The sequence below is a fragment of the Festucalex cinctus genome, chromosome 17 (genome assembly GCF_051991245.1).
Source record: "Festucalex cinctus isolate MCC-2025b chromosome 17, RoL_Fcin_1.0, whole genome shotgun sequence".
Lineage (NCBI taxonomy): Eukaryota > Metazoa > Chordata > Actinopteri > Syngnathiformes > Syngnathidae > Festucalex > Festucalex cinctus.
The window spans coordinates 2,792,650-2,817,225 of NC_135427.1; the positions used below are offsets into that span (position 1 = coordinate 2,792,650).

The 24,576-nt window shown below is 39.5% G+C and overlaps 6 protein-coding genes across 8 annotated transcripts; 2 read left to right on the top strand and 4 right to left on the bottom strand.

Moving 5' to 3' along the window:
* Positions 1-963: 963 nt before the first annotated feature.
* On the bottom strand, positions 964-6,239 carry LOC144005425 (Fanconi anemia core complex-associated protein 100-like). The gene is made up of 9 exons (XM_077503582.1): positions 6,207-6,239; positions 5,947-6,100; positions 5,708-5,826; positions 4,665-5,521; positions 4,332-4,488; positions 2,590-3,412; positions 2,383-2,508; positions 1,346-1,432; positions 964-1,180 (listed from the first exon to the last, which is right to left on the bottom strand). The coding sequence occupies exons 2-9, from the start codon at positions 6,088-6,090 to the stop codon at positions 1,043-1,045; spliced, it is 2,451 nt and encodes an 816-aa protein (XP_077359708.1). The 5' UTR covers positions 6,091-6,100; positions 6,207-6,239; the 3' UTR covers positions 964-1,042.
* Positions 6,240-6,521: 282 nt separating this feature from the next.
* Positions 6,522-7,727, top strand: LOC144005427 (baculoviral IAP repeat-containing protein 5.2-like). The gene is made up of 4 exons (XM_077503584.1): positions 6,522-6,782; positions 7,002-7,111; positions 7,346-7,463; positions 7,540-7,727. The coding sequence occupies exons 1-4, from the start codon at positions 6,672-6,674 to the stop codon at positions 7,630-7,632; spliced, it is 432 nt and encodes a 143-aa protein (XP_077359710.1). The 5' UTR covers positions 6,522-6,671; the 3' UTR covers positions 7,633-7,727.
* Positions 7,728-10,764: 3,037 nt separating this feature from the next.
* Positions 10,765-14,068, bottom strand: LOC144005426 (uncharacterized protein C16orf52 homolog B-like). The gene is made up of 3 exons (XM_077503583.1): positions 13,428-14,068; positions 12,526-12,738; positions 10,765-11,286 (listed from the first exon to the last, which is right to left on the bottom strand). Exons 1-3 carry the CDS (start codon positions 13,531-13,533, stop codon positions 11,102-11,104), a joined length of 504 nt encoding a protein of 167 aa, XP_077359709.1. The 5' UTR covers positions 13,534-14,068; the 3' UTR covers positions 10,765-11,101.
* A 514-nt stretch (positions 14,069-14,582) lies between these two features.
* Positions 14,583-19,964, bottom strand: LOC144005540 (cytochrome b-c1 complex subunit 2, mitochondrial-like). 2 transcript variants are annotated; one of them, XM_077503793.1, is made up of 14 exons: positions 19,823-19,964; positions 19,309-19,395; positions 18,858-19,007; positions 18,162-18,226; positions 18,022-18,078; positions 17,098-17,222; positions 16,918-17,015; positions 16,784-16,841; positions 16,614-16,709; positions 16,331-16,530; positions 16,163-16,243; positions 15,998-16,074; positions 15,035-15,188; positions 14,583-14,909 (listed from the first exon to the last, which is right to left on the bottom strand). In XM_077503793.1, the coding sequence occupies exons 1-14, from the start codon at positions 19,853-19,855 to the stop codon at positions 14,826-14,828; spliced, it is 1,365 nt and encodes a 454-aa protein (XP_077359919.1). In that variant the 5' UTR covers positions 19,856-19,964; the 3' UTR covers positions 14,583-14,825. The 2 variants fall into 2 exon arrangements, with proteins under 2 accessions (XP_077359919.1, XP_077359918.1); XM_077503792.1 differs by lacking the exon at positions 19,309-19,395 and adding an exon at positions 19,171-19,272 and having other exon boundaries at positions 19,823-19,961.
* Positions 19,883-22,927, bottom strand: LOC144005541 (dynein axonemal assembly factor 11-like). 2 transcript variants are annotated; one of them, XR_013279608.1, is made up of 2 exons: positions 21,078-22,927; positions 19,883-20,008 (listed from the first exon to the last, which is right to left on the bottom strand). XR_013279608.1 is itself a non-coding variant. In XM_077503794.1 (1 exon), exon 1 carries the CDS (start codon positions 22,528-22,530, stop codon positions 21,193-21,195), a length of 1,338 nt encoding a protein of 445 aa, XP_077359920.1. In that variant the 5' UTR covers positions 22,531-22,927; the 3' UTR covers positions 21,049-21,192. The 2 variants fall into 2 exon arrangements, 1 of the variants encoding a protein (XP_077359920.1); XM_077503794.1 differs by lacking the exon at positions 19,883-20,008 and having other exon boundaries at positions 21,049-22,927.
* Positions 22,928-22,960: 33 nt separating this feature from the next.
* On the top strand, positions 22,961-24,069 carry LOC144005544 (NHP2-like protein 1). The gene is made up of 3 exons (XM_077503798.1): positions 22,961-23,157; positions 23,331-23,451; positions 23,638-24,069. Exons 1-3 carry the CDS (start codon positions 23,155-23,157, stop codon positions 23,898-23,900), a joined length of 387 nt encoding a protein of 128 aa, XP_077359924.1. The 5' UTR covers positions 22,961-23,154; the 3' UTR covers positions 23,901-24,069.
* The last annotated feature ends 507 nt before the right edge of the window (positions 24,070-24,576 follow it).

Below are 24,576 nucleotides of genomic sequence, written 5' to 3' on the forward strand. Positions count from 1 at the left end.
TTTGTGTGACCAAAAATGTCCCACAAACATAAGTCATTAGTTTATTAGAATATATTTGTTTTTTACTGTTTTTAAGTAAAAAAAATAAATAAATACATCTAGAGTTGACCAAGGCTATTAGATTTAACAAAAACTAACTATGACCAAAATTGGAGAAAAAAAATATTAACAAAATAAAAACAAAATTGCTTTTAATAAAACAAAAACTAAACTAAAAGTACATCAAACTAACTATAATTCTAGCGAAAATGACCTTTGCTTTCTGGATAATATCATACATTAGCCTTCAGGCTTCATTTTAAATGTATAGATTTCAGTATTGCTGTACATTTGATCTTTTTTTTTTTTTTTTTTATCTTACACTCAAAAAATACTACGCATATTTACAAAATAAAATAAAACTAATACTAAAAAAACTAAACCAAAAGAATTTAAAAAATATATACAAAATAAAAAATATATAAAATGAAAATTAAAAAAAAACTAGTACGAATAAAACTAACTCAAATTAAATAATAAAAGGTTAAATAAAATACAAACTAAAGAAATTGAAACGGTAATCTCTTCAGTCATTTTAGTGTAGTCTAGTAAAAAAATAAAAAATAAAAAACACGTTTTTTTTTTCATGTCATCTTTTTGAAAATCAACTTTAGCATTTCTTCAAAAACAAAAAAAAACAAAAAATACATTCGCAGTTTTCCACAGCCCGTCATGATTTTTGCTGACTTGAATAAATTGAGAAACCAAATTTACAGTATTATGCTGCCCCCTATTGGAATATCACAGTTTGGACCACCAATGCACTTTGTGTGTCAGTTGGATTTTTAAAATGTCAAGTCAATTTGTTATTTTAACTTTATTTTTATTGTGTCTTTTGTAGATACATCTTGCAAGAATTTAGCTGGATTTTTGTATTGAAATGATTGTACTGTAATTAGAAAAAAAAAACCTTTACTGCTGTAATAAAAGTCATGCCACAAACTCTTCCTTACACTCTTGTGCATGTATAAAAGTCAAATTGATGACTCTACTGGGACATCTGTTAAATAATAAGAAGAGAATGTTCATTTCCTCTGAGTTCTTCATAGACACTGAGAAGACATGACGTCACCTTTCCCGTGGACACGCCCTCGCCAAACGTGCAAGAGATTCGAGTTTGCTGGACCTGCTGCAGCATTTTCTGACGTTGGGATGGACAAGAACAGAAAGAATTATTCGGCCTGTCACGATTTGTAGATTTTTGGAGCAAGTTTAGATGGAATTGAATTAATTTCCGTCTAACCTAAAAAGTCAAATTAAGCAAATAATTTGCAAAGGGAGTTAGTTCGTCATAATGAAGTCTTACCTCGGCGCGCTGTAACGCCTCCCTCACACGTAAACTCTGGAGCTCGATTGAGGAAGGAGGCTTTTCCGGCACCTTCTGTAAAAAATTCTGCAAGCGAGTACATGAAACGTTTAAACTTTTTTTTTTTTTCTTTAAATCAACTTCCACATATGACTTTTGATTTGTATCATATTTGATACATCTGGTCGCAATGCTTTAAATTTGTAGATTTACAACCGTCAAAAATATAATAATAAAACGGACATATCAAACATATTAGTATTTCCAAAAATCAGAAAGAACATTTCCCACTATTAATAACTCATTCACTCGCAGCCATTTTCACAGAAGCAACCCCGTTTCGTTCCACTGTTTTACCGGATTTTGACTGATTTTGCAAGGCCCACAGAATATTGTGTTCTGTTGCTATAAAAACATGGAACCTAACAAAAGAAAGATTAAAGTTTATTCTTTCATCAGGAAAAAAAAAAAAAGTATATTTTTATCTGTTTGTTTTGCAGCAATTAGCATTAGAATATAGCTAAGTTTCATCATTATCCACAAATCTATTTAAAACAGTGGGTAAAAAGAGTCGTTTGTAACCTGGCTATGGTTGATCTCATACTCTGCTGCTACCTGCTGGCCGTTTTTGTAATTACTACTGATTTTTTTTCTACCCGTTCTCTGCAGTTGAGAGGCTGCTCCAAGCCTTCTGTATGCTCTAGCATAAAAAAATGTGAAAAAAAAAACAAATACGTCTTTGGTACACTTAATACATTTAAAATAGAACGTATTTATACGTTTTTGGGAGCAAATGCTAAGTGTAGGTGTCTCTCCTTTCTCAATTGAGAGAGCCATCATATGGGTGATACTGCCCTCTAATGGATTATCCGTGCAATGCATGTGTCAGATCATATACATCAGGGTTTTAATGGGAAAAAAATATTATAGCGCCAAATCCTATTTGTCGGTTTGACGTTGGATGCCACGCATATTGTGTTTGTACTTCCTGCACTCTGTTGTGGGCGTGACCAAAATCCAAAAGAGAGTTATGTAACCTGTACTCGTCGCAGGACCGCATGGTGCATTCCGCAAACAGCTGCCAATGAGGAGCTCTCAACCTGAACCTCCGCCAGGTCCTGGGGATCCTCCTGCCTCATCGCACTGTCCTCTGCGTTGTTAACCTGTACGAAAAGCCACACAGTCACAATGACGCTTTTGCCACTATACATATATATTTTTTTTTAATCAATTACGCATGTGACCTCTTTTGCCGTCAGCTTGATGGTGGACCCGTTCGGAGCTCGTGCATGGACCACCGAGGTGTTGGCGGCCATTTTGTCTCCTTGCATCGTCACGCCCTCGTGGCCTTCACAGAGGAGCCAATCCAGCAGCGAGACGTTCGCAGGCTCTTTCGGGCTTCCCTCCGGAGGTTTCAACACGTCCCTCAGTAACCGCGACGACAGCTTAACGCTCGCCGAATGCCGCGCGTCTGCCGCTGCGTCCCCTCTTTCGCCGCAGCGCGATCTCAAAAACGCCCGGACGGCGTCATCGCGAGGTGGACATTTGGCAGCCGCCGGATCGACCGGCCGCAGGGCGTGCAAGCAGTCCACCATCAGCGTGTTCAACGGCAAACTGACGAGACCGCCTTCTGGCAGCGTTGCCGCCGCTTCCTCTCTGAGGAGACCTGACAGCGAGAAAACGAGAGCGCAGGAAACAGCGCAAGGCAACGGCGAGTCTCCTGAAGCAGCCAGCGGCAGGGAAATCTCAAACTTCTCGCCTGGGTGAAGGTTCTGGAAAGGGAACGAATAATGTGTGGAGGCGGAGTCGCTCATAGAGGACGCGGTGATGTTTAAAGTCCAGCCACGCTCCAGAATATAACAACTTCCATTCTCCAGCACGCAGTTCAAATTCAACGAGTCATTCTGAAGCAATTTGCTCCAGCTGGTAGTGGCGCGACATCGGATTGGTTTCTCCTGAACGGGTGCGAGCGTCTCGTTGTTTAATGAGATGCTGACGTTGAGCACCTGATTCAGGCTTTTCAGCGTTTGGTTTCTGGATTTGATTGACGCTTTCAGCACCGACGCTCTAAAAGAAAAAGAAGGCAATTTGTTAAATGAGAGTTTACACACAGTAGGTTGGCTTACATAGATTTGATTTGATTTTTCATGTCTCTGAGCGGTCATATTAGGGGTGGGAGCCTCTCGGTACCTCACCATAAGATACGCGACACAAGGCTCATAATATGATGATAACACGATTACCGATATATTAGTAATAAGTCCACGACAATCTATGATAAAACTACTCAAGACATCAACTGATGTTTTTTCAATGAGAAAATAGTTTCTTTTTGTACCCACACTGAAACACAATATTAAAACTGGTGACTTCTTCACAATGAGTACTTTAGTGTATTTTTATTTTTTTTTAAATAAATACAAATGTCTTCTGAACAGACAACTTTCTGTGAACAAATTTGTCTTGATTTAATAAATTTAATAATAAATGTAATTAATTTACTTAATTTAATACATTTGTGTGGCACTATTGTCATGCAACATGTCAGTCAAATAGTCAATTGTTTAATTTTATAAACTGACACAATTTTTTGTGTAACATTGCGAAAGCAAATAAGTAAATAAAATTACTTAATATTAAATCCAATTATATCAATATTAATATTCTTTAGAAATTGTGCTTCAAAAAGTCGAAACATAAAATGTTTTAAAACTTTAAAATTGAAGATGTACATTTTTCATAAAAGCGTATGCAAAACTAAGTCAGACGCTGGACAGATAAATGTCTTAAAAGTAAGCTCATGAGTCTTCTTCGCCCAAAGACTTGCGTATATTTCCCTGCCACTCTTATGAGGCACTCCCCCTAGTGGCCCGCTAAACAATTGCTCAATAAGTAATGGAAAATGGATGTAAAAAGAACTTACATTAAATTTTGAAGGACTCGTATAATATTTTTACATATAAAAGGTTTTCAAATCATGACGTACCTTTCATATACATTTCCAATAGCTGACAGGACATCTTTGATGCTGCGGCCAACATGTGAAGAAGGAAGATGGGACACTTCTCCATCTTGCAAGCCAGCAGGCAAGCTAATCCTCTGGAGCTGCCCCCTGCTGGACAGTCCCAGCAGCTGAACTTTACCTGGTACAGAAAATAGGAATATTTGACAGAAACGTCTATGCACACATGAAGCATAATATTCAGCGAGACTCACTGGTCATAAAACGTTAGCCAGATGTATGTAATATAACCTTCACTTAATTTGACCTTTGGTGGCCCCTGAGTCAAAACTCAATGATTTTTCTGAGTTTTCTTACCTTCAGTGTCCCTTGCATGTTCTGCCAAGGCGACAACTCTACACACGTTTAAACTGATGACGTTCTGAGAGGCAGCAGCTCTCTTTTGAGATCCCGCTTCTCCCTCTGCTTCTTTCGTGGAGGCCAGTGACAGATCCAGTACCAGCAGGTCTGAACCAGTGCTGTAGTAAAGGCGCCGTTTATCAAGACAAGCACACACCACAGGTCCGGGGACAGTCATCTCGGTAAAAACAACCCTGGCGCCTGCTCCTTCTGGACCTCCTCGCTTGGATGTCACCAACACAACTTTGCCTTGTTCGCCCAGTGCCACCAAACATTCTGCCGGATCCGTGCGGGTCCCGGCAGAGGCGCCGACAAAAACAACAGGCTGCTCGAGGCTGCGGAGGACTCGGAGCTGTGATCCCGGAACACGATGCGCGGCGAAACACAGACGGCCGTCCGGCAAACCGCAAAAAACAACCGGCGATTTGGCCAGGGCTGCGTCGACCCCAAATAGGAGCTTGAAGAGGACCGGCTCGAGGCAGACGTGACCACTTGGTAAGCTCGATGAGGATGGTGAATCTGCAGAGTGGACACAAAACAGCACCGGCCTCCTCTCGCTCAACTCATCTGTGCTGTGACGAGCCGAGTCTGACACCAACGGCACTTTAAATGAACCGAGTGTTTCATAGCTGCTCAATAGTGACTCTGCTGATATTTTATAGTGCGTCAACAGACAGGATGCATTTGCCAGACGAAGGTTCAAGAGCACAGAGTTGAGCAGAAGTAGAGCTAATATCCCATCTTCTTTGATAACAAGATGCTTGGAGGATACTTTCACATGAGGCACAGTAGAAGATGCTTCCAGGCTTTGAACCCTGAGGTGAAGAGAGAGCACTTAACATTAAGGGAGTATTTTTCACCCCTGAATGCACTTCCATGCCACTATAATTACAAACATAACGTTTTGACATGAAACTCAGCACTATGCAACGTGATTAACAGCTCCAGTATTGGTCGTCATTTATGTGCAGGCACATGACACATATATAAAAATTTCTAACCTGGTAGGCAAAGATGACAAACAGATGCAGTAAACGCCAATGCAGCAAGCCACGTAGAGGGTCTGCTTGCTTTCATTCACAACCAGGTCCCTCACAAGACCAGGAAAGATGAGGATGACCTGGAGGAGTTTAATTGTTAGTAGTAAATCTATAACTGCCTGCGGGGGAAAAAACGGTGGTATTAATCTGAAATTTGAGAAACCTTGCAGTAAAAAATAATAAAAACGTTACAAACTTGCCTTCAACTCTCTGTTTTGACAGTTGAAGACATAAACCTCGTCGCCTCCAATGCAGACGAACACATCAGATTCCACTCTCAGGGTGCTTGACGCCGAAGAAAATGCGAACTCCGTCAGCGTCTCAACCGAACATCTTCCTTCCATAACCGCAACTCTAGGACAATAAACATGTGTGTATTTTTCGACAATATCCAAAATGTTGGATTTAAAAATCAAATTTCTTATCTCTGGTGTCAAAAGTGAACGCAGGATGTTTTCACCGGAAGGGAAACTCGATGAGTTCCGCGCGTCGAATTCTGACCAATAGCAATTGAGAACATTCTTCTTCTCTTAGTATTTAATTGAAGTTGATAGGTAGCGCTTAAGTGCCTTACTGCTCCCTACTGGACGTTTTCTTAACCTTCCGCCAAAGTGCATTTGTTTGCATTTATTTGGAAATTGCCTTAAAATAATATAATTTTTTTTAAGACAAAATCAAAAAAATGACTATGGTGATTCTATTGCGTTTGCCCGTTGAAGTTAAATGCTTTATTTTGGTTCAACGCTAACCTGGCCAATAAGTCACCGCCAGCTCTTACTGGAGGTGGCGGTAATCGTAATACACTTCCGTGTTTGCGCATTTACGAAGAAGAAAGACGTCCAATCAAAACATGTTGTTGAAAGGCGACTGGAATTTGAAAACCGTAGGAAACAGTCGTTAACAAAAGATCGCAGTTAAATATAAAATGGAGGAGCTGTTTGTCGAAGAAAGCTTTAAAATGTTCATTTATGAGAATAGGCTGAAGACGTTTAAGGGTTGGCCGTTCGACGAAGACTGCAAATGCACACCGGAAAACGTGAGTATGTTGTCGGACCGTGAGCTAACAACGTTAGCTGTCGAATAGCAACACATTTAAAATGGGAATCGTTCAAAATCAGAAGGGTGAATCAGAGCCAAACCTGTTTCGAATAATCTGTTTATCATTTGCTTGATTTGATGATTAAAAGACCAAATCGCCGCGACAGGAATGTAATCAAATTAAAATGTTGATCATTGTGTTTCCATATTTGTCCAGATGGCAAAGGCCGGCTTCATCCACACGCCTTCGGATAACAGCCCAGACGTCGCCATGTGTGTCTTTTGCCTTAAAGAGTTGGAAGGTTGGGAGCCTGACGACGACCCAGCGTAAGATGGACACATTACTAAGCTGCTCCATGTCTACTTTTACACGCCTGTGCAGTTTTTATACTCTTTCTGACCTCTAACACATCAAAAATACTTAAGGAATGTCTACAACATAATCCAATTTAGATTGCGTTTGTCCTGAGCTCACAATGTACACTTTTATTTTGTTTTTTAAGTGCCTTCGCTGTTTATTATTGTGTCCTCGACCGCTTATTTGTATCTATTTATTGACAGGAAAGAACACAAATCCCATTCACCTTCCTGCCACTTCATTTCCCTGAAGAAAAGGGTTGAAGATCTGACCGTGGAGGAGTTTATCAAGCTGCAATTGGAGAAGAACATCTGCGAAGTTGTATGTTGTGCAACACTCTTAATGCAATTATTATTTTTTGTCGTTTACTAAAATGTCTGTTTTCTTCTACTTGCAGGGAAAAAAATATAACGAGGCCGTCACAAAGTTTCGCGAGGCAGCCAGTGTGAAACGAGCAAAAATAGTTAAGTTGGCTACGGGTGAAGAGTAGTTAATCAGATTAAACTGTCTTTTATGGATCTGTTTATCCTTTCTTTTGTTGCTCTATGCATACATTTGTGCATTAAAACATTTTTTATTACCTAACCTCTTTGTTTTATGCCTGTTTTACTGCAAAAATGACATTCTGGACTTGTTTCATTGTTGCCATAATGCAGCTCTGTGCCCTTATCTTATAAAGTGTCAGTCAACTTATTGATTGTGATGCCTATATGTCGTAAATCCATAACATCTTGTACATAAATGAAAGTGAAGGCTTCAATGAGATTGCTGCTGTGTTGTAAACTAACTAGTTAAGATCACAGCTTAAAAAATGCCAAAAAAATACCTTTTCTTTAACTACATGCGAAACTCATAATTCCATCATTTTCAGAAACGTGGCTCCACCAAAGAAAAAAAACTATCGTTGAAAACACATGACCATTAAATAATACTGGCATTCAGAGAAAAATTAAAGAAATAAAATTAATTTTAATGAAAATGTCGATAAATAGGTAGCTAACAAGCATGCCTAAAAAATTCTTGGATTCAGGGTTGAAACCCCTCCAGCCTTCCTTTGTGGGGTTTGTATGTTGGCACTAAAATTATAATTCATTCCAATTTTGTTTTAACCATATATATGATGACTTTAATAACCAGTTAATAAATACAATAAACTGGATTTTTTTTTTTTTTAATTTCATTTACAATAAATCAACTAACCAAATGAGATTAAAGGATTAAAAATTCAAAATGAAGCACGTACACAATACAATCATGTTTGTATAATCAATTAAGATTTAGTAAAACAAAAAACGGTGAGTTTGTGTAAAATTATATATTGAGCTATTTTTGTGTTTTAAATTTTATAATGAATCCCTTATTTAATGCGATAACTGAATAACTGGTAGTATTATTGCTGCGGTCTTCGGGTGCCATTTAAAAAAAACAAAAAAACTACTGTGAATAAAATGCCATTCCTGTCCGTTTGTACGGGAATTTGCGCCCCCTTGTGGACTACTCTATATTTGAGATGCCATTTTCAAGCTCAAGCGGGGAACTGCCAATACGGCGTAAATAGGTTTGATTGGGTTATGTCGTTTTAACGTATTGATAAAGCCTTTCAAATGCACTAAAATGCGCAAACGTCCCATAATGCGTCGGGGGGGGGAAGCCGCAATTGCGCATGCGTTCGAACGACACAACTGTTTACCCCACATTGTCAGTTCCACGCTTCCCTCGAGAACAGACAACACTTGAACTTTGAAGCATGTTACAGAAGCTTATTTCCACATTTGCGACAACACATTCTTTCGCCCTACTTTGCTTGTTATTCTAACCAGAGCAACATTTGCAAACAAGAAGTTGCACACATTTGTTGCGCACGTTTTGTTCGTGACGAGGTCTGGGATGTAAAGTCTGTCGCTCGCATTCTTTTTTTTTTTTTTCCCCCGTCTGCGCCAAACCCAATCAAAGGCTTTGTGTATTTGTCTGCGCCCAAGAAGAGAAGCAAATAAACGAGCAGATAAAGATAAATCCTGCCTCCATGTGCTCTCACTTCATCTCTTGGCTCGCTCGCATGAAACGATCGGCGGGTCTTAAAATAGCCACTTTTTTTTGTGTGTGTGTGTGTGTAGCATTCACGCGGAACGTCAAAGAGAACTTTGAACACACAAACACAACTGGCTTCCTGCTGCTGGATCTTTTCCTAAAGATATACTATTGCCACATCCTATGACGTTCCCATGGCAACCTTTTAAGATCCTGTGCAGACAAAAGGAGGGGGAGTAGGTGTGAGCATGTGGTGATGCTCTTCCTCATTACTGATACAGAAAACATAATAACCGTTTTCTACTTGAGTTTGACTGACTCAATTCAGCCTTAGGACTTGCTAGATATATTATTATTATTATTGTGGGAATGCTGAAGCTCACATGTTATTTTTATTCTCCACACTGTTTTGCTGTGTAACAATTCATTATTCATATTTCAACTAGCTTCAAAAATTCACGCCTCCCAGGGTATATATCATCTTATTCCACATTACTTACAGTATTTGCACAATTTAACATTTAATAATATCAACTTTTGTATCACTTTCTACGCCCACTTCCATACACTTGTGCTCGGTGGCACAATTGGTAAAGTGCATTGTCCAGTAACCAGGAGGTTATGTCATAATTTATCTCTCAATTTACTTCATAAGCATTCTGCATGCATTCAAAACTTAGCATTCAGCTTTCAGCATTCCCGCGCAATTTCTCCAGGAAATTGCACTTATAGTCTATTTATTATTATACTGTATAATGTAGTGCCGCTTTTATGTTAATGCAATTCCATTATTATTTTTTTTACTTACTGAAGTCTCCAAATGTGAGTTTATGTTATATTATTGCTTTCAGCATTCCCACACAATTTCTCCAGAAATTACACTTAGTCTAGTTATTATTATTATACTGTATAATGTAGCGCCGCTTATATGATAATGCAATTCCATTTTTTTTAATTACTGAAAAGTCTCCAAATGTGAGTTTTTATGTAATATATATTATATAAACCAAAATGGAGATTTTTGTTTTCTCCCGAATGACATAAATCAACACCATATAAGTAAAAAAAAAAAAAAAAAAAAAAAAAAAAGGGGGTAGGGGGGGGGGGCAGAGTCACATCAATTATGATACAGAAAAGATGTTTATTTTAGTGTTTCGGGACAGCCACTATTACCTGTAATACAGCGAACCACTACATATTCGTGGTTTGGCATTCGTCAATTCACCTATTTTCACTTGAAGAATTTAAGATTTAATTCTTTACAGTCTATTTAATTAGTGAAATGTCAGAGCATATTTTTATAAAGTACAATATTCTTGTGCTATTTTTTTTAAATGAATTACAAAATGTATTGGGGGGTTTTTTGCACCATATTAGTAGCATATTGGATGTGTTAATTGAGGCACTTCATTTAGACCGTGTCAATTACTCGCAGAATAGCAGTAGTTCACTGTATTCAAGTATTTCTACTACACAAAAAAAACGAACACTAAAATCCTCAACTGAAGCACAAAACTAATGCACATTTTTAAGGCAATTTGATCCCTAGACACGAATGGTGACTACACACTGGAATATATTAGACCTTTTTACTTAAAAAAAAAAAAAAAAAAAAAAAAAAAAAGAATTACAAAACATGAAAATAAATACAAAAAAATAAATGAAATCAACATCACCGAATATTTTACAAATTGCATTGTGCTGCTCGCACAAAAAGCTCCTACAATCATACTGGCGTGTTTTCGTCATCTCTTTCCCTCAATAATACAGCCGAGCTCCTCTCAATGCGCTCTCACTCCCTCTGAACAAACAGATGGACGGACGGCTCTCCCGCTCCAATCGGGGGGAGCATCGTGCCAAAAAAAAAAAAAAGACAGTTTGCGTCTTGGGCCTCCAAATGGCAAAGAGTTCCCTCCCGCGTGTAAAGTACGTCAGCCGGGTAAGCAAACCTTCCCGGCGAACAGCAGGCCCACGATGGTGAAGAATATGGAAAGGACGAAGAGCACATAGGACGAACCCACCCCGGTGTTGTTGGGCAGCTTGTATGGCTGACCTCCAACCTCGTTGACGTAGAAGCCGATGGGGAAAATGAGGGCGGCCATACAGAACAGGACAACTGCATGGACATAAAATAAAATTAAATCAACATCTTTTTTTTTTTTTTTTGTCTCAGGACCTCATATACTAATGCCATTACCACTAAATTAAAAAGTTGCATATTTTAGATTTAAAAAAAAAAAAAAAAAAAAAAAAAAGGTGACAATACAAAATTCATATTGTTTTGGAGAGAATTCTGGTCACCATATGGAGATATGTCCCTTTTCTAAAATGATCTGATGATAATTTATTGCAAATTATGTCATGCACCCCAATTTGAGAACCAATGATAATCATATGAAAGGTAATGGCCATTCTGAAAAAGTAAAAAAATAAAATAAAATAAAATACTCAAAAATATTATAACTAACACTATTATAAATGAGTATAATTTAAACAATATTGTTTAAAAAAATAAATAAATCACAGTATATTGTATTTTTGACACGGCTTTAAAAAAAAAAAAAAATCCTGAAATAAAAAAACATTAATTTGCAAGCATTTCCATTAGCACTCTGATGTCATTAAATAAATAATACATTAAATAATAAAAAATATATATATTAAAAAAATAATAAAATAAACACCATTGCACATGTAAATTTTAAACTGTCACCTAATGACAAAATCTGAATTGCATCCGGATGGAATCACAAATTTATTGGCTTATATTGGATAGCCTTTTTTTTTTATTTTTTTTTTATTATTACACCCATCATAACAACTCCAAAAATTGAAAGTTGTAAACAAACTAGCCCGAGAAAATGAAATTTCATTACAGTGGCACCTTGACCACCAACAAGTGACTTGATTTCCTGACTCGGCTGTTTTTCAATGTTGCGAGCAAAAATTCAAGTGATGAGCACAAGATGGTGGCTACAAGACTTCACAAAAATTGTAAATAATTCTTCTTCTTCTTCAAAAAAAAAGGTGAACTGTTTTCTTCAAGCTCTTTGTTGCTACTCCCAGTTGAAGTTTTCCATAAAACAACGATAAGTTCACGTGTACTTCATCAAACCACATTAGTTAGAAAAATCAGCTAGCTAAATGCTAACAAAATGTAAAGCATCATAGACGGGCTAACATTGTTCGTAGCAACGTATGTTCTTCATCTTCTGTTAAAATACAAAACAAAACTACTATTACTGCAGCCTACTAAGCTTCTTCTTCATTTGTGGCACAAGATTTGAGTATTTGACTTACTCGCATGGTCACGGAAAGGATTAAACTTGTAGGTGGAAAGCGACGAGACACTTACGCCCCGTGAAGGCGATCCAGCGCGCGTATCGGATGACCTCACGGCGCCAGTGGGACATGACCAGCAGACAGCAAGTGACGGTCAGCGAGAGGACGCCCAGTATGATGAAGAAAAGGGTGGTGACCCACTCCGGGGGCATGTGAGGGGGGATGCAGGTCCGATCTCGGCCGTGAATGGTCTGGCACTGTCGGACCAGACCGACAGTTAGAGAGCCTGAATAGCGAAGAAAAAGTATAGTTCAGTTACAGTTGTGGTTTATTTAAATTTTACAGTACTGGAAGTGTAACGTAATCAAAAATGTAAACAGATGAAGAATATAGATTTTCAGGGGTGGACTTTGCCAGCAAAAACACATTTTTCTTGCAGTTGTAGTTTGTTTGTAGTTCGATGTACAGTGAGCTAAGCTGGCCAAAATAATGACATCATGACTCACATGGCATAGTGCTTTAATACTCCAGGTGGAAGGTCTCACACTCCCAAGAGACCTCATTAAAAGTCACACATCCTCAGTCATTAGACTTCCTGCCTTAATTATATACAGCTAATTAAGCCAAGACAAACGATGGTGAATTACTACTACTCGCGTTTACTGTATAAATGAATAAAATCCCAAACGTTGACATAATTTAAAGGAGGCATTATGCAAATTTTCACAGGGCTTTGGCACTACATTGTGGCATGTTAGGGCGTTTTGGAAAAAGCACAAAAACATCAAAATGGGTCAGTGAATAACCCAGAAAATCCGCGAATAATAATAATAGTGGACGTTGTGCGTGGTCAATTTCACACAGTGGTCGTGCATACGCTTCAGAAAAATATGTAAAACTCTATTATTTCCCATAATCTATTCTCTTTAAACCGTCCTCACGTGGAAGTGGTGAAAGTTTTGCAACATGTCTTACCGGCTGACTCTCCGGTGCTGATCCAGTCCGGATTCGCGATGCTGGCGATGGCGAAGACTTCTGCAGCGAGGAAGAGACATCCTGATATCACGGTCAGTTTATCCATGTCCGCGGACAAACACGGGTGGTGCCGATGCTCCGGTCTTCGTGGGGTCGGTCCCACCTCAAAAGTGCCCACGGCTAGGTGTGGATCACGCTCATGGCGGTGAATCCCGGAGTGCGAAAGTGCTCCATCCGAAACAATCGGGTTTGATTTCTCCAGAGGAGCTTGCCAGCCCTCGCAGGAGGGACTCACCGCCCGGTTTCACGGACCGCCATGCCGGCAACTTTCTCGGGGATATTCCTCAGCAACAAGCGTGGATTAGTCACACAAAGTGGATGTGTTAGCCGCTACAATTATCCAGAAATGATATTAAATCCATGCAGTCGACTTTCCTGAAGCCCCCACTGAAACACTCTCCCCGTTATGTTACAGAATAGTCGAAAACGAAATACAGTATTACCTCAACTTCTTTATAGCAAATATTTTTCAAAAACATAAATTAAATACCTCCAAGCGCGAGGACGTTGTGGTTTTCGCCGTGTTCAAGCTGCAAAAAACAAACTCAAATCCAGCAAGCTTGCTTTCTTCGCGTCTGTCATCGGGAAATCTCGCGAGAACACACGGGAGGAGGTGCCCCGCGGCTACTTCAGGTACCTACAGATCTCTCGTTCGATAGGAGTAAACAAGAAAAATATAAAGTGAAAATAATTGTTTGTAAAAAATGAATAAATAAAAACCACTTAAAGCACAATTTTTTTTTTAAATTGTTACGTAAGTAGTAGAAAGCACAGATAACCATTTTCAAATGTAGGAAGTAAAAAACAAATAGTCAACAGAAAAATAAGCTCAACTGAAATACAGATAACTGGAAAATCTACTTCCGTATTTGTGACTTACCAGATTTAATGCAAGGTTGATCAACTGGTTGATGAACTGAGTGTCTCCGTAGTCACTTTAATCGAATTACAAAAAAATATCGATGAAATATGAAATCAAGGTTATAAAAAGTCCTTTTTTTTTTAAATCAATGTTTTTATTTTATCCCTAAAAGTAAATTGTAAAGAGACCACAGACATCACACAAACATGCTTCAGCAAGATAACCCACAACTCTTTCCGGCAGATAGTTTATTCATTATTTTACATGAGCTATACAGCATAATGTAAGTGGGCGAATGAGCAGGAAATAATGTTGCGATGACCCCAAAACAAATCTTACATTAACGAGACCAAGAGGACATAATAGGTCTCAAACCAACAGCACGGAAATTGTCTTCCTATTACAGTGGAGCGAAGCAATTCTGCTTTGCTGCGAAGAGGTGAAACGACAAGCCGAGGAAGGAGGTGGCGGAGGTTTTAGATTTCGTCGACGAAGGGGGTTTTAATAAGGCTCCCGCTGGACGCCATGGTCTTCTTGCCAGACACAAACTTTTTGGCAGCCTGGAAATTAATGCGATAATGAGCATCATTAAAATGTACTTGAGTCGCTGAGGAAGTTAATTGATGTCATAAACAATGCTATGCACTCATTAGGTTCGCTTTCACTTTTTCACTCTGGGTCTTACGTTGGCCACGTCGGTGAGGGAGACGTTGTCGATGTTTTTGGCGAATTCCTCCGGGGATTGGTAGGAACCGCGAGCCAGCGCTTGAGTGCCCATGGCCTCCAGCAGACCTTCTGAAGTCTCCAGAGACATCAGCAAGTCAGACTTCAGCGACAGCCTTTGCAAAGAAAACAATAGTCTGTTAAAAGAGTTACTTTTGTACAGGGACCGGCCGATTAATCGGCCAAAACAATCGGCCAATTGGCTGGTTATTCTCGCCTTAAAACGTCATAGAAGAAAGCTGAAATTTCAGACGCTGTGAAAGTACCCTGAATGCACCATTTTCCCTGCTTAGCTTTAGCAACTAGTAAGTGCGTAGCCTATGTTATTATGGTTATTCTGTTATCCGTCCGCGTCCTTTTAACTTTTTAATGACACCGCAGGTGAAGTAAACTGTAAAAATAAATACACAACGTTAAGAATTACATCCACTGTATATTTAAATACTAAATAGGCTTCGTTTTTAATACACTGCTAGCCTAGCGCTATCAGGAAGTTAGTTAATGCTAAAAGGAAGTTAGCATCAACTTCAGGAGTGTTTTTCCTTCAAATAACAAATAACACACAAATCTTGTGGGAACACATACCCACAGATGAGATAACACTACGCAAAGGCACAAATTCTTCCCAATGTGTGAAAAACTAACTTAACAACTTTCTTCTGTGCTCACTTTAAGTGTGTACGCCATGGATTCACGGCACCACACTGCCCCCAAGAGGCCAAAACGCACCAGAATAAGATTTGTCCTTACTGTTTTTTCCGTTGCTATTATTTTAGTTTATTCTTATGTTAGTCTTACGTTTTTATTTTGTCATTGTCCTTTTAAGTTATATTATTATAAGGATTTATAAAATAAATAAATAAATAACATGTTGGAATGGTACACAATTTAGTGGGATGAATACTTTCATCTCGAGGTTTCTTACTTTGCCTGAGTGAGGTCAGCGGCTGTGATGCCGCCGTCAGCGACCGCCTTCACCTCGGCAACGGCGGCCTTGACGACCTGCGGAGCATGCAAAAATATTATTTATCGAATTCGGGAGGAGGTGGGGGTGGGGGGGTTTGCGCATTAGAGCAACGAATACACTCACGGCGTCGGTAGATCCCGCTTGGGAAACTGTGTAGATTCCAAACAGCCCCGAGTCAGAGTAGGTAACGTTATAAGTACTTACCTGTCAAGATTTTTTTTAAATTAATTAAAAACGAAAATTGTAGAAAAAAAAAAAATAAAAAAAAAAAGTAATTTTATTCCAACTCACATCAAAGAGGTCAGCAGTTGCCTTGGCAACACCCTGCGTCAGTTTGCTAGTTGCATTGGAGCCCCTCTTGATGCGCGGACCAGCTCCCAGCAGGTGCTGCAGAACGCTGAAGGCGACAGCCTCACCTGTGCCTGACGCTGCCGCCTCGCTCACAACGGCGGAGTGGACCAGGCTGCTGCTGCTCGGCAGGCGGATCTCACCTAGACAGGGTGACAGAAATATCAGTAAAACGACAGCCACAAGATGGCAGCAAACCACATAAAATGTTAAACGTGAGGTTTACCTCCGCGATACCGAGCTTGGGCAGCTGACGTTCCGGCGCCGCCGCGGATGTTAAGGAACTGCTCACCTACTTGCTTCAGAACCGAATGATCCACACCTGAAGACAACAAATGAAGCATTTAGGTCCTTTGGTTTTGATTCATTTCGAATTCCAAGAGGAAATTCCCTTACCAAGGCCAACAAGCGCCATTCTTGCACTTGTGAAATGATTTTGGACAAATTGGTGCAGCTGAAAACAAAAAATGACGAGCAACAAAGTTAGACGTGCGCTTGACACTATGTGGAAGTACAACTACAATACTTACATGTTCAGACTGGAATTTGCCCACCATGTAGTCCGGACAGTACAGAGAGTTGCTTAGAGCGTTCTTGTAGGCGGCTTCATGGAGACTTTCAACCACCGCTGGGACAAAAAGGATGGACAGGAAGCACAATATTTTAATATTTTGTGTGTGAGACGCTTTTGAGGATGTGGACCCGCTCACCTATGTGAGGATTCTGTTCTGCTCGGGCCTTCTCAACCTTCAGCCTGGGTGTGAGCTCGGCCACCTCCCACGGTCGGAACTCTTGCGCCGTTGTCACATTGATCAGATACTCCATCACTGTGTCGCTATTCAACAAGGAGATGAAATTAAGTACAGTTTTTTTAAATGGGGAAAAAAATGACTGAAAAAGCATTCATAATAAACTAAAAATCATACCAAAATGAAAAAAAACAAATGCAAAAAAAAATACTGTGCTGTATAATAAATTAAAAAAAAAAAAAAAACATACTTTTATAGAAAAAATGGCTGTAAATGGGAAGAAAAAAAAAAAGACCATATATGAGGAACGAACATGTATTTACAATAAAGTAAAAATCATACCAAAACAAAAAAACACAAATAATAAAATATGCTGTATTGTGAAATAAGTAAATAAAAAATAACATACCTCTAAAAGGAAAAACTAATAATGTAAATGAAAAACAGATGAATTAAAAAGCATTTATAGTAAAAGTTAAAAAAAAAAAAAAAACCTTCCCAAAACAAATGGAAAAAAGTATACTGTGCTGTAAATAAAGAAAAATACATCCATCCAATGAAAAAAAATGAATTTAAATGAAAAAAGAACATATGAATGAAAACATTTATCATAAAGTAAAAATCATACCAAAACGAAAAAACATACTATATATAAAACTAACGTGATTTTTTTTTAATTAACGCAAATTTCCATCTATCGCGGGTAGTTCTTAGAACGTAACACCCGCAATAAATGAGGGAACTTACTATATTTGTATAAGAGTGATAAATGGCAGATAAATTGATTTTATTAAATTGAGTTTGTCAGGAATTTCAAAAATGCATGGAAATATGATTTTTTTTTTTTTTTTTTTTGGGGGGGGGGGGTGATCGATTCTTCCTCACATGTCATCTCTCAAGCAGTCAACAGTGTAGATCATGTTCTCCCTGGTTGAAGACGCACTGCAGAGGCACAAATTAAAAATAAAAAAATGAATAAATGCCTAAAACATAAACTATCTTGTTTGCTCGTCAATGCTACCTACGTTAGTGTCCCTCCTACTGCTTCGATACCACGGCATATCTTGAAAGCTGAAGCTCCTTTGGTGGTCTGGAAAAGCATAAATATTACTAAATATTATTATTAAGACATTAGATAACTTTAAATGGATCTGAATTTAAACTTAAGACAGTAAAAACATTTGCATATCTGTATTTAACAATACATTGTTCGATATTTTAAACAAATTTTTGGCGCACTTCGGCACCATCGGCTGAAATCTCAGTGTTGTTGGGTTTATTTAATTCAATGATAGTTTTTCTTTTATAAATAAATGCTGTAATGTGAGTTTTAATAACATTTGTGTCAAGTCAAGGACGCCAAGTCAAACACTCCCATCCACCTTTTTCCAAATCAGTTAATAACTTGTATAATTTAAAATACAAAAAAAAAAAAAGAAAAAAAGATTAATGCCATATTTTTTTGTGATTAATCAATGAGTTAGCGCTTTAACTTTGACAGCATTAATACTAATACTGTTAATGATCTTGATGTGAACATCGTTTGTTGAAGAATTTAACTTATGAGCAGCCATTTATGCAATGTTGTTTCATGCTTTATGGTCTTCTAAATTTAGCATCTATAAACAATTACAAGCTTCTTTAGGGTACACCAATTATTCACATATTTCTAAATGTGAACAAATTCATTCTAGCCTGATGGCAGCTATATCACGTCGTACCAGGTTGGCGGCCAGTCGCAGGGTGTGGGTCACACCCTGGTTTTCGAGGGTCTCATAACGACAGCCGGCCTTAACAAACACACCAATCTTGGAAGCTGGTGAGTAGTTTTCCAGGGAGGCGATCACCAGTCCACTGGGCAGTCGGGTCACCTGGAAGGGGACACAAACGGACATTCTAGATCATTTCCATCATGTATGATGAAAGCAGCGTTGGATAAAATCTTTATCCAGAAACAAAGATTATTAGCAAACAAATGAATGTCTCAGAAGGATGTCGTCTGGAGCCAGCCTTCCTCCTCACAACATAACATACATGGACATCCTGGAAGGAGTGGGCAGGCCCTGGAGCGAGCTTGAGGCCAGGCAGGGGCTCCACAAGAGAGCTGCCTGCCCTGGCAGCTGCATAGAAGCGCCTCTGTGGAGAAGAAACACAACATCAACGATCACTGACCTGCACATCTTGAGGTTGAAATTTAACATGTTTGGCAGCCCTGGTGGTCTCCACCTTATGGGCAGCCTGCGCAGCGTAAAGCCTGGTCTGGAAAAACAGGAAATGGAAGGTGGGATAATACAACTAGCTACAAACAACAGTCCTCATATTCTCAAGTAGCCAATCACAAGAACGTTTTTCCTCTCCATCCGTTTTCTGCAGTGTGTGTCCTCATTAGTGGGACGCGTCAAAAACGTGAAGCATACCTTCACTTTTTCAATTCACTGAGTTTGGTGTTATTTTTTTTGCCTTTTAGCCATCTATCGTCTATAACACATTGCGTTATTACTACAAGTTATATTATAACATTGGTGAAATTAAAGAGGTACTATCCTTCCGAGGTTCAGGTGACAGCGCCAGGCTTTTCCCACCGCTAGTCGGGGGAAATCGCTACACAAACGGCGTAAACAAACAGCGACAGAGAGAAAAGCGTTTCGATTATATTCCGGAGGATTGGTGAATTTATGGTCCTTACCGATAATTGAGTAAAACCCCGAATCCCCTTCATCTCCCCTCTCCTTCAAGACAGGACGACGAAGCAATATGGCGGCGTCAAAGTGCCCTCCTGAGCTCCACTTCTTCTTCTTGGTGTAGGTAGGTTGCATTACTGCCATCTACTGGTGTGGAGTGTGAATCAAGCCCATCGAGAATAATCCAATATCTAACAACAAAAATAGTCATGACTAAATTCTATCAATCAATCTATTGTGAATGACTTGCTTAAACTTAGCAATTCAATTCCAGATCGACAGGTGGCGTAGATGCACCAATAATACAATTACAAAATCAGCATAATCGTTAAAAAATATACTAATTTAATACAAATTTTCGAGTTGTTTAAATTGATACATTTGCATCTTTTTCAAATTTTAAAATAACGAAATTAATACATTTTGTTTCATCCAAATGAACTTGCATAATTATAGTGTTTCAAATAATTTTGTCTTATTTTTATTTTATTTTTATGTTTAAACAGTTGTTTTGTACCAGAAAATCGTCCTGCTGCACTCCAACTTCACGTTTTTGCCAACAAAAATAAATATATATTATTACTATAAATTCAGTTTGATATAAAAGGAACTTAGATAATTATAGTATTTCTATTTTGTTGTATTGGTCTTAATATTTTTAAATGTGCAAACATTTTCTTGTTTTTGTACCCAAAAAAAATAAATGATCGTCCTACTGCACACTTGAAGTCCAACTTCAAGTTCTTGCCAACATAAAAAAAAAAGTAAATAAATATTATGATGATTTATTATTATAAAATTGTTTGGTCCAAAAGGAACTTACATAATTAGTGTTTCTAGTTTTTTTAATTGGTCTTAATATTTTTAAAATCTTAAATTTTGTTTTGTTTTGTATCAAAAAATAATCGTTTGAATAATTGTGATTTCAATTATTGCCAAAATAATCGTGATGATTATATTTTCCATTATCGAGCAGCTCTATTTGGAACCGTCAAACTACAGGAAGAACCGACTTAAGTATTTATTTTTGTTGTTGTTGTTGTTTGTCATCTCGTTTTATTTATTTTTTGTCTGGTTTATTCCAAATCCTTGACAAACAGAAAAGGTGATGTCCTCAACGAATACAAGCAGACAGCCCAGTCAAGTTTGATTGACGAGTCAGAAAAAGACCTTGAGAAGTGTTTCGTGTCCACCAGAGACATCGCGTACTCAAGCACAAGGCCAAGCAGACCAAAGTCATTGATTATTTATTTTCTGCACCTTCATATCGTCATCTCAGCATTTTCTTCTTCTCAACTTCTTGATCTTCCTTCAACATGATGTTCCTCAACACCCACACTGAAGTCAGTTCACCATTCTGGGACGAGGTTAGAGGTCAAATGAGTGGCGGGACATCAGGGTTGTCCACAAAACCCTCCGAGTGTTCGTCGTCAAGTGGAGCGACGACGGTCGGATTCCAGCCAGAAGCTTCCAGCGGCCCTTCGATGGAGTGTTGGCGTGTCACAATGTTGGCGATGTCCACGGTTCCACTGGCGTCCACTTCCAGCCTCTCTGGAAGGGAACGCTCTTTTTTCTTGCTGTCAGATGAGCCGCGGCGGCAGCGGTCGTCTTTGGACGGACGTGTGGCGGCTTTTGTCACCTTGATTTCACCTTGAGCCCTGGGCATGAGGAGCAGCAGGTGTCCCGTGGTCTGCGACCTCTGCGCCGTCGAGCTGTCGGGCTTGACCTCAGCCGGCAGGACCAGCTGGAATATTTTCCCTTTGATGGCGACTTTGACGTACGTTGGCTGCACGTCCACGTCCATCAGGGAGGTGTCCATGTGCCTGTACACTGCCAGGTCTAAAACGATCCTGTTGTTGTCGTCGTCTTCCGTCAGCGAGAAGTCCAGCTTGGGCTCATTGATGTTCAGGACTCGTCCATCAGCAGTTATCAGAGTCCTCGGGGGTTTCGCTTTCTTCTCGTTGCCTTTCTCCTTGGTCTTCCTCTTGGCCTCCAGGTGGCGGTGAGCCTCCAGGCGGGATTCCGGAGTGAAGGGACACGGCGTGTGCCAGAACTCCTTCTCCCGTCGCTCCTCATCCGACTCGCTCGCCTGCTCCTGCTTCTCCGAGTCAAGAGCACCACTTCCTGTTTCCTCGGCCCGCTTCCTGTTGACCTCCTCTTCCTTATCGCGGGCGTTCTTGATCAGATATTCGTCCTCCTGCTCCAGGACACGCCTCCTCAAATCCTCCAGGCCCTGATTGGCTGCGATGCGCTCGGACCGGGTTACCTCGGTGCCATCCAGACACTTGAGTTGGGGTAGGGTGGCGACGACGTACTCGCGGTAACCTTCAAAGAGCGTGCAGGGGTTCCCCACCAGGAAGAGTTGACGCAAGTGGATGTTTTCTTTCAGGCTCTCCACGCTGCTCAGACGCCCCACGAAGTTCACCGTCAGATCCAGCTTTTGCAGATTCTCGCAGCCTTGCAGGTTTTCAATGACTTGTATGTTGTTTAAAGCCAGGTTCAAATACTCCAGCTTCTTGAGGCGGCCCACGTTCTCGATTCTTGGTATGAGGTTGTTCTGCAGGTAGAGGATCTTCAGATCCCTGCACCAGCGCTCGATGTGCTCGATCTTCTCGATGTCCTGCTGGTGCAGGGAGACCTCCTCCAACGAGAAAATCTCACACTCGTTGTGCTCGGCGCGACGCCGGATCAGATCTTCTGTGATGTGAACCATCTTTCGTCTCCGTTGTCTACGTTGCTATAGCAAGCAACGCCCGTGCTGCGTTCAGGTACACTGGGAAACACGGACACCAAACGGCAACCAACTTCCTCCAACATTTCTAGTCATCTTGCACGCAAATGTGCAATCCTGGTGGCTGCGTATTTTGTTTATAAGTTGCCCCACGATACAGATGTTTTTACGAATAGCAACACGTAGGGAAACAGCCGAACGTCGCACATTCGCGTAATTATGTCATGTTGTTTCTGTCAACTACCACGTTGCTGCCACACAACAAACCAAAAGAAGTTCAATATCGGATCAATTTCACATTACGACGTTGTTTCACTCTGCAATGGACACGCCGACTAAAACGGGGGGGAAAAAACGAAAAAAACAAAAACAAAAAAACGCCCAAAGTAGTACCATTTCCGGTATCCTTCAGCATCGTAACTGCGCATGCGTACCAGCCTACACGTGAAGCCAACGTTTGAGCTCGCGACAAATAGCAACATTTGTAGCGGTGAAACAAAATCTTATTTTCGCGTTTTGTTGTTCCCCTATCCCCAGCAAAAGGGAAATACTCCTCCGTGAAGCATTTCGCCGAGAGGGACGAAATACCAAGAAGAACTTTTCACAATGGTGAGTAGCTTACAGAATGAAACCGAACAAGCTATTAGCATATTATGCTAACTAGTTACTAGCTAGATTCAAACGAGCTAAGATGAGCTCATTTTTAAAATCATAGCGGCACTTTTGTTGCATTTGGCTTCATCTGACTGTGTGGTTATATAACGCGTGTATTTTGTGTGCAGTCCGAAGCCCCAGTTAACCCGAAGGCCTACCCGCTGGCCGACGCCACGCTCACCAAAACCATCCTGGACTTGGTGCAGCAAGCCTCCAACTACAAGCAGCTGAGGAAGGGGGCCAATGAAGGTGAGGGTCCTGGAATGATTTTAGGTTAATATAGTTCACATTTATCTTCTTGACAGTGACTTTACACAGTCTCAGTGAATACTTAAAATAAAAAGTAAAAAAAAAAAAATGCACTCAACCAAGTTTGGAAATCACTGGGTTGCTAACGTTGAATACTAATATTATAACCACTGTTTCTCCCCACAGCTACAAAGACCCTGAACAGAGGAATAGCTGAATTCATCGTCATGGCTGCTGATGCTGAACCACTGGAGATCATCCTCCACCTTCCGTTGCTCTGCGAGGACAAGAACGTCCCGTATGTGTTTGTCCGTTCCAAACAGGCCCTGGGCCGCGCCTGTGGGGTGTCGCGACCCGTCATCGCGACCTCAGTCACCATAAAGGAAGGCTCCCAGCTCAAACCCCAGATCCAGACGGCCCAAATGGCTATTGAGAGACTGCTCGTGTAAAAAAAATAAATGCTTCACCATTCATAATGAAAAGGAAGTTCCACGTTTCAACTTAGATATTTTCAAGTTATGAATCATGTGAGACAAAAAGAGTTTCTAGTTAGGACCATTTATGCTTGTTTGTCAAGGCATTGCATTGCCTGATTCATAATAAATCTTTATTTTAATATTTTCTATTTTTTATTCTTGTTTTGTGACATTGCATGTACTTCATAATCAAATACCTTATGTGAAATACAATAAGTATTTACTTTTCCATTTGATAGTGGACTAAGTTAAAAATACTTAAAACACAGAGGTAAATCAGTCTGCATAAAAATATGAAAGATTTACATCACGAACATTAGTAAAACTACATAACTTTTTGGGTCCAGGATGAGTTTTTTTTTATTATTATTATTACATCACTTTATCCTTCAATAAAAGATTATTCTTGTAAATGTTGTCCTATACTGAAATCAATTTTTATTAAAAATTTAAAATGATTTTATCTAAATTGTCAGGAAACGTTTTTTTTTTTCTTCTTAAAGAAAATGAAGTACAAAAAGCTGTATTTAATCATTTTTTCTAAAGTATTTCTTTAGGATAAAAAGTAGTGTTATGAAAATTAATTAGTCATGTTTTTTAGATAGTTATAATATATGAAATGTGACCTTAAAAAAAAAAATACAACTTT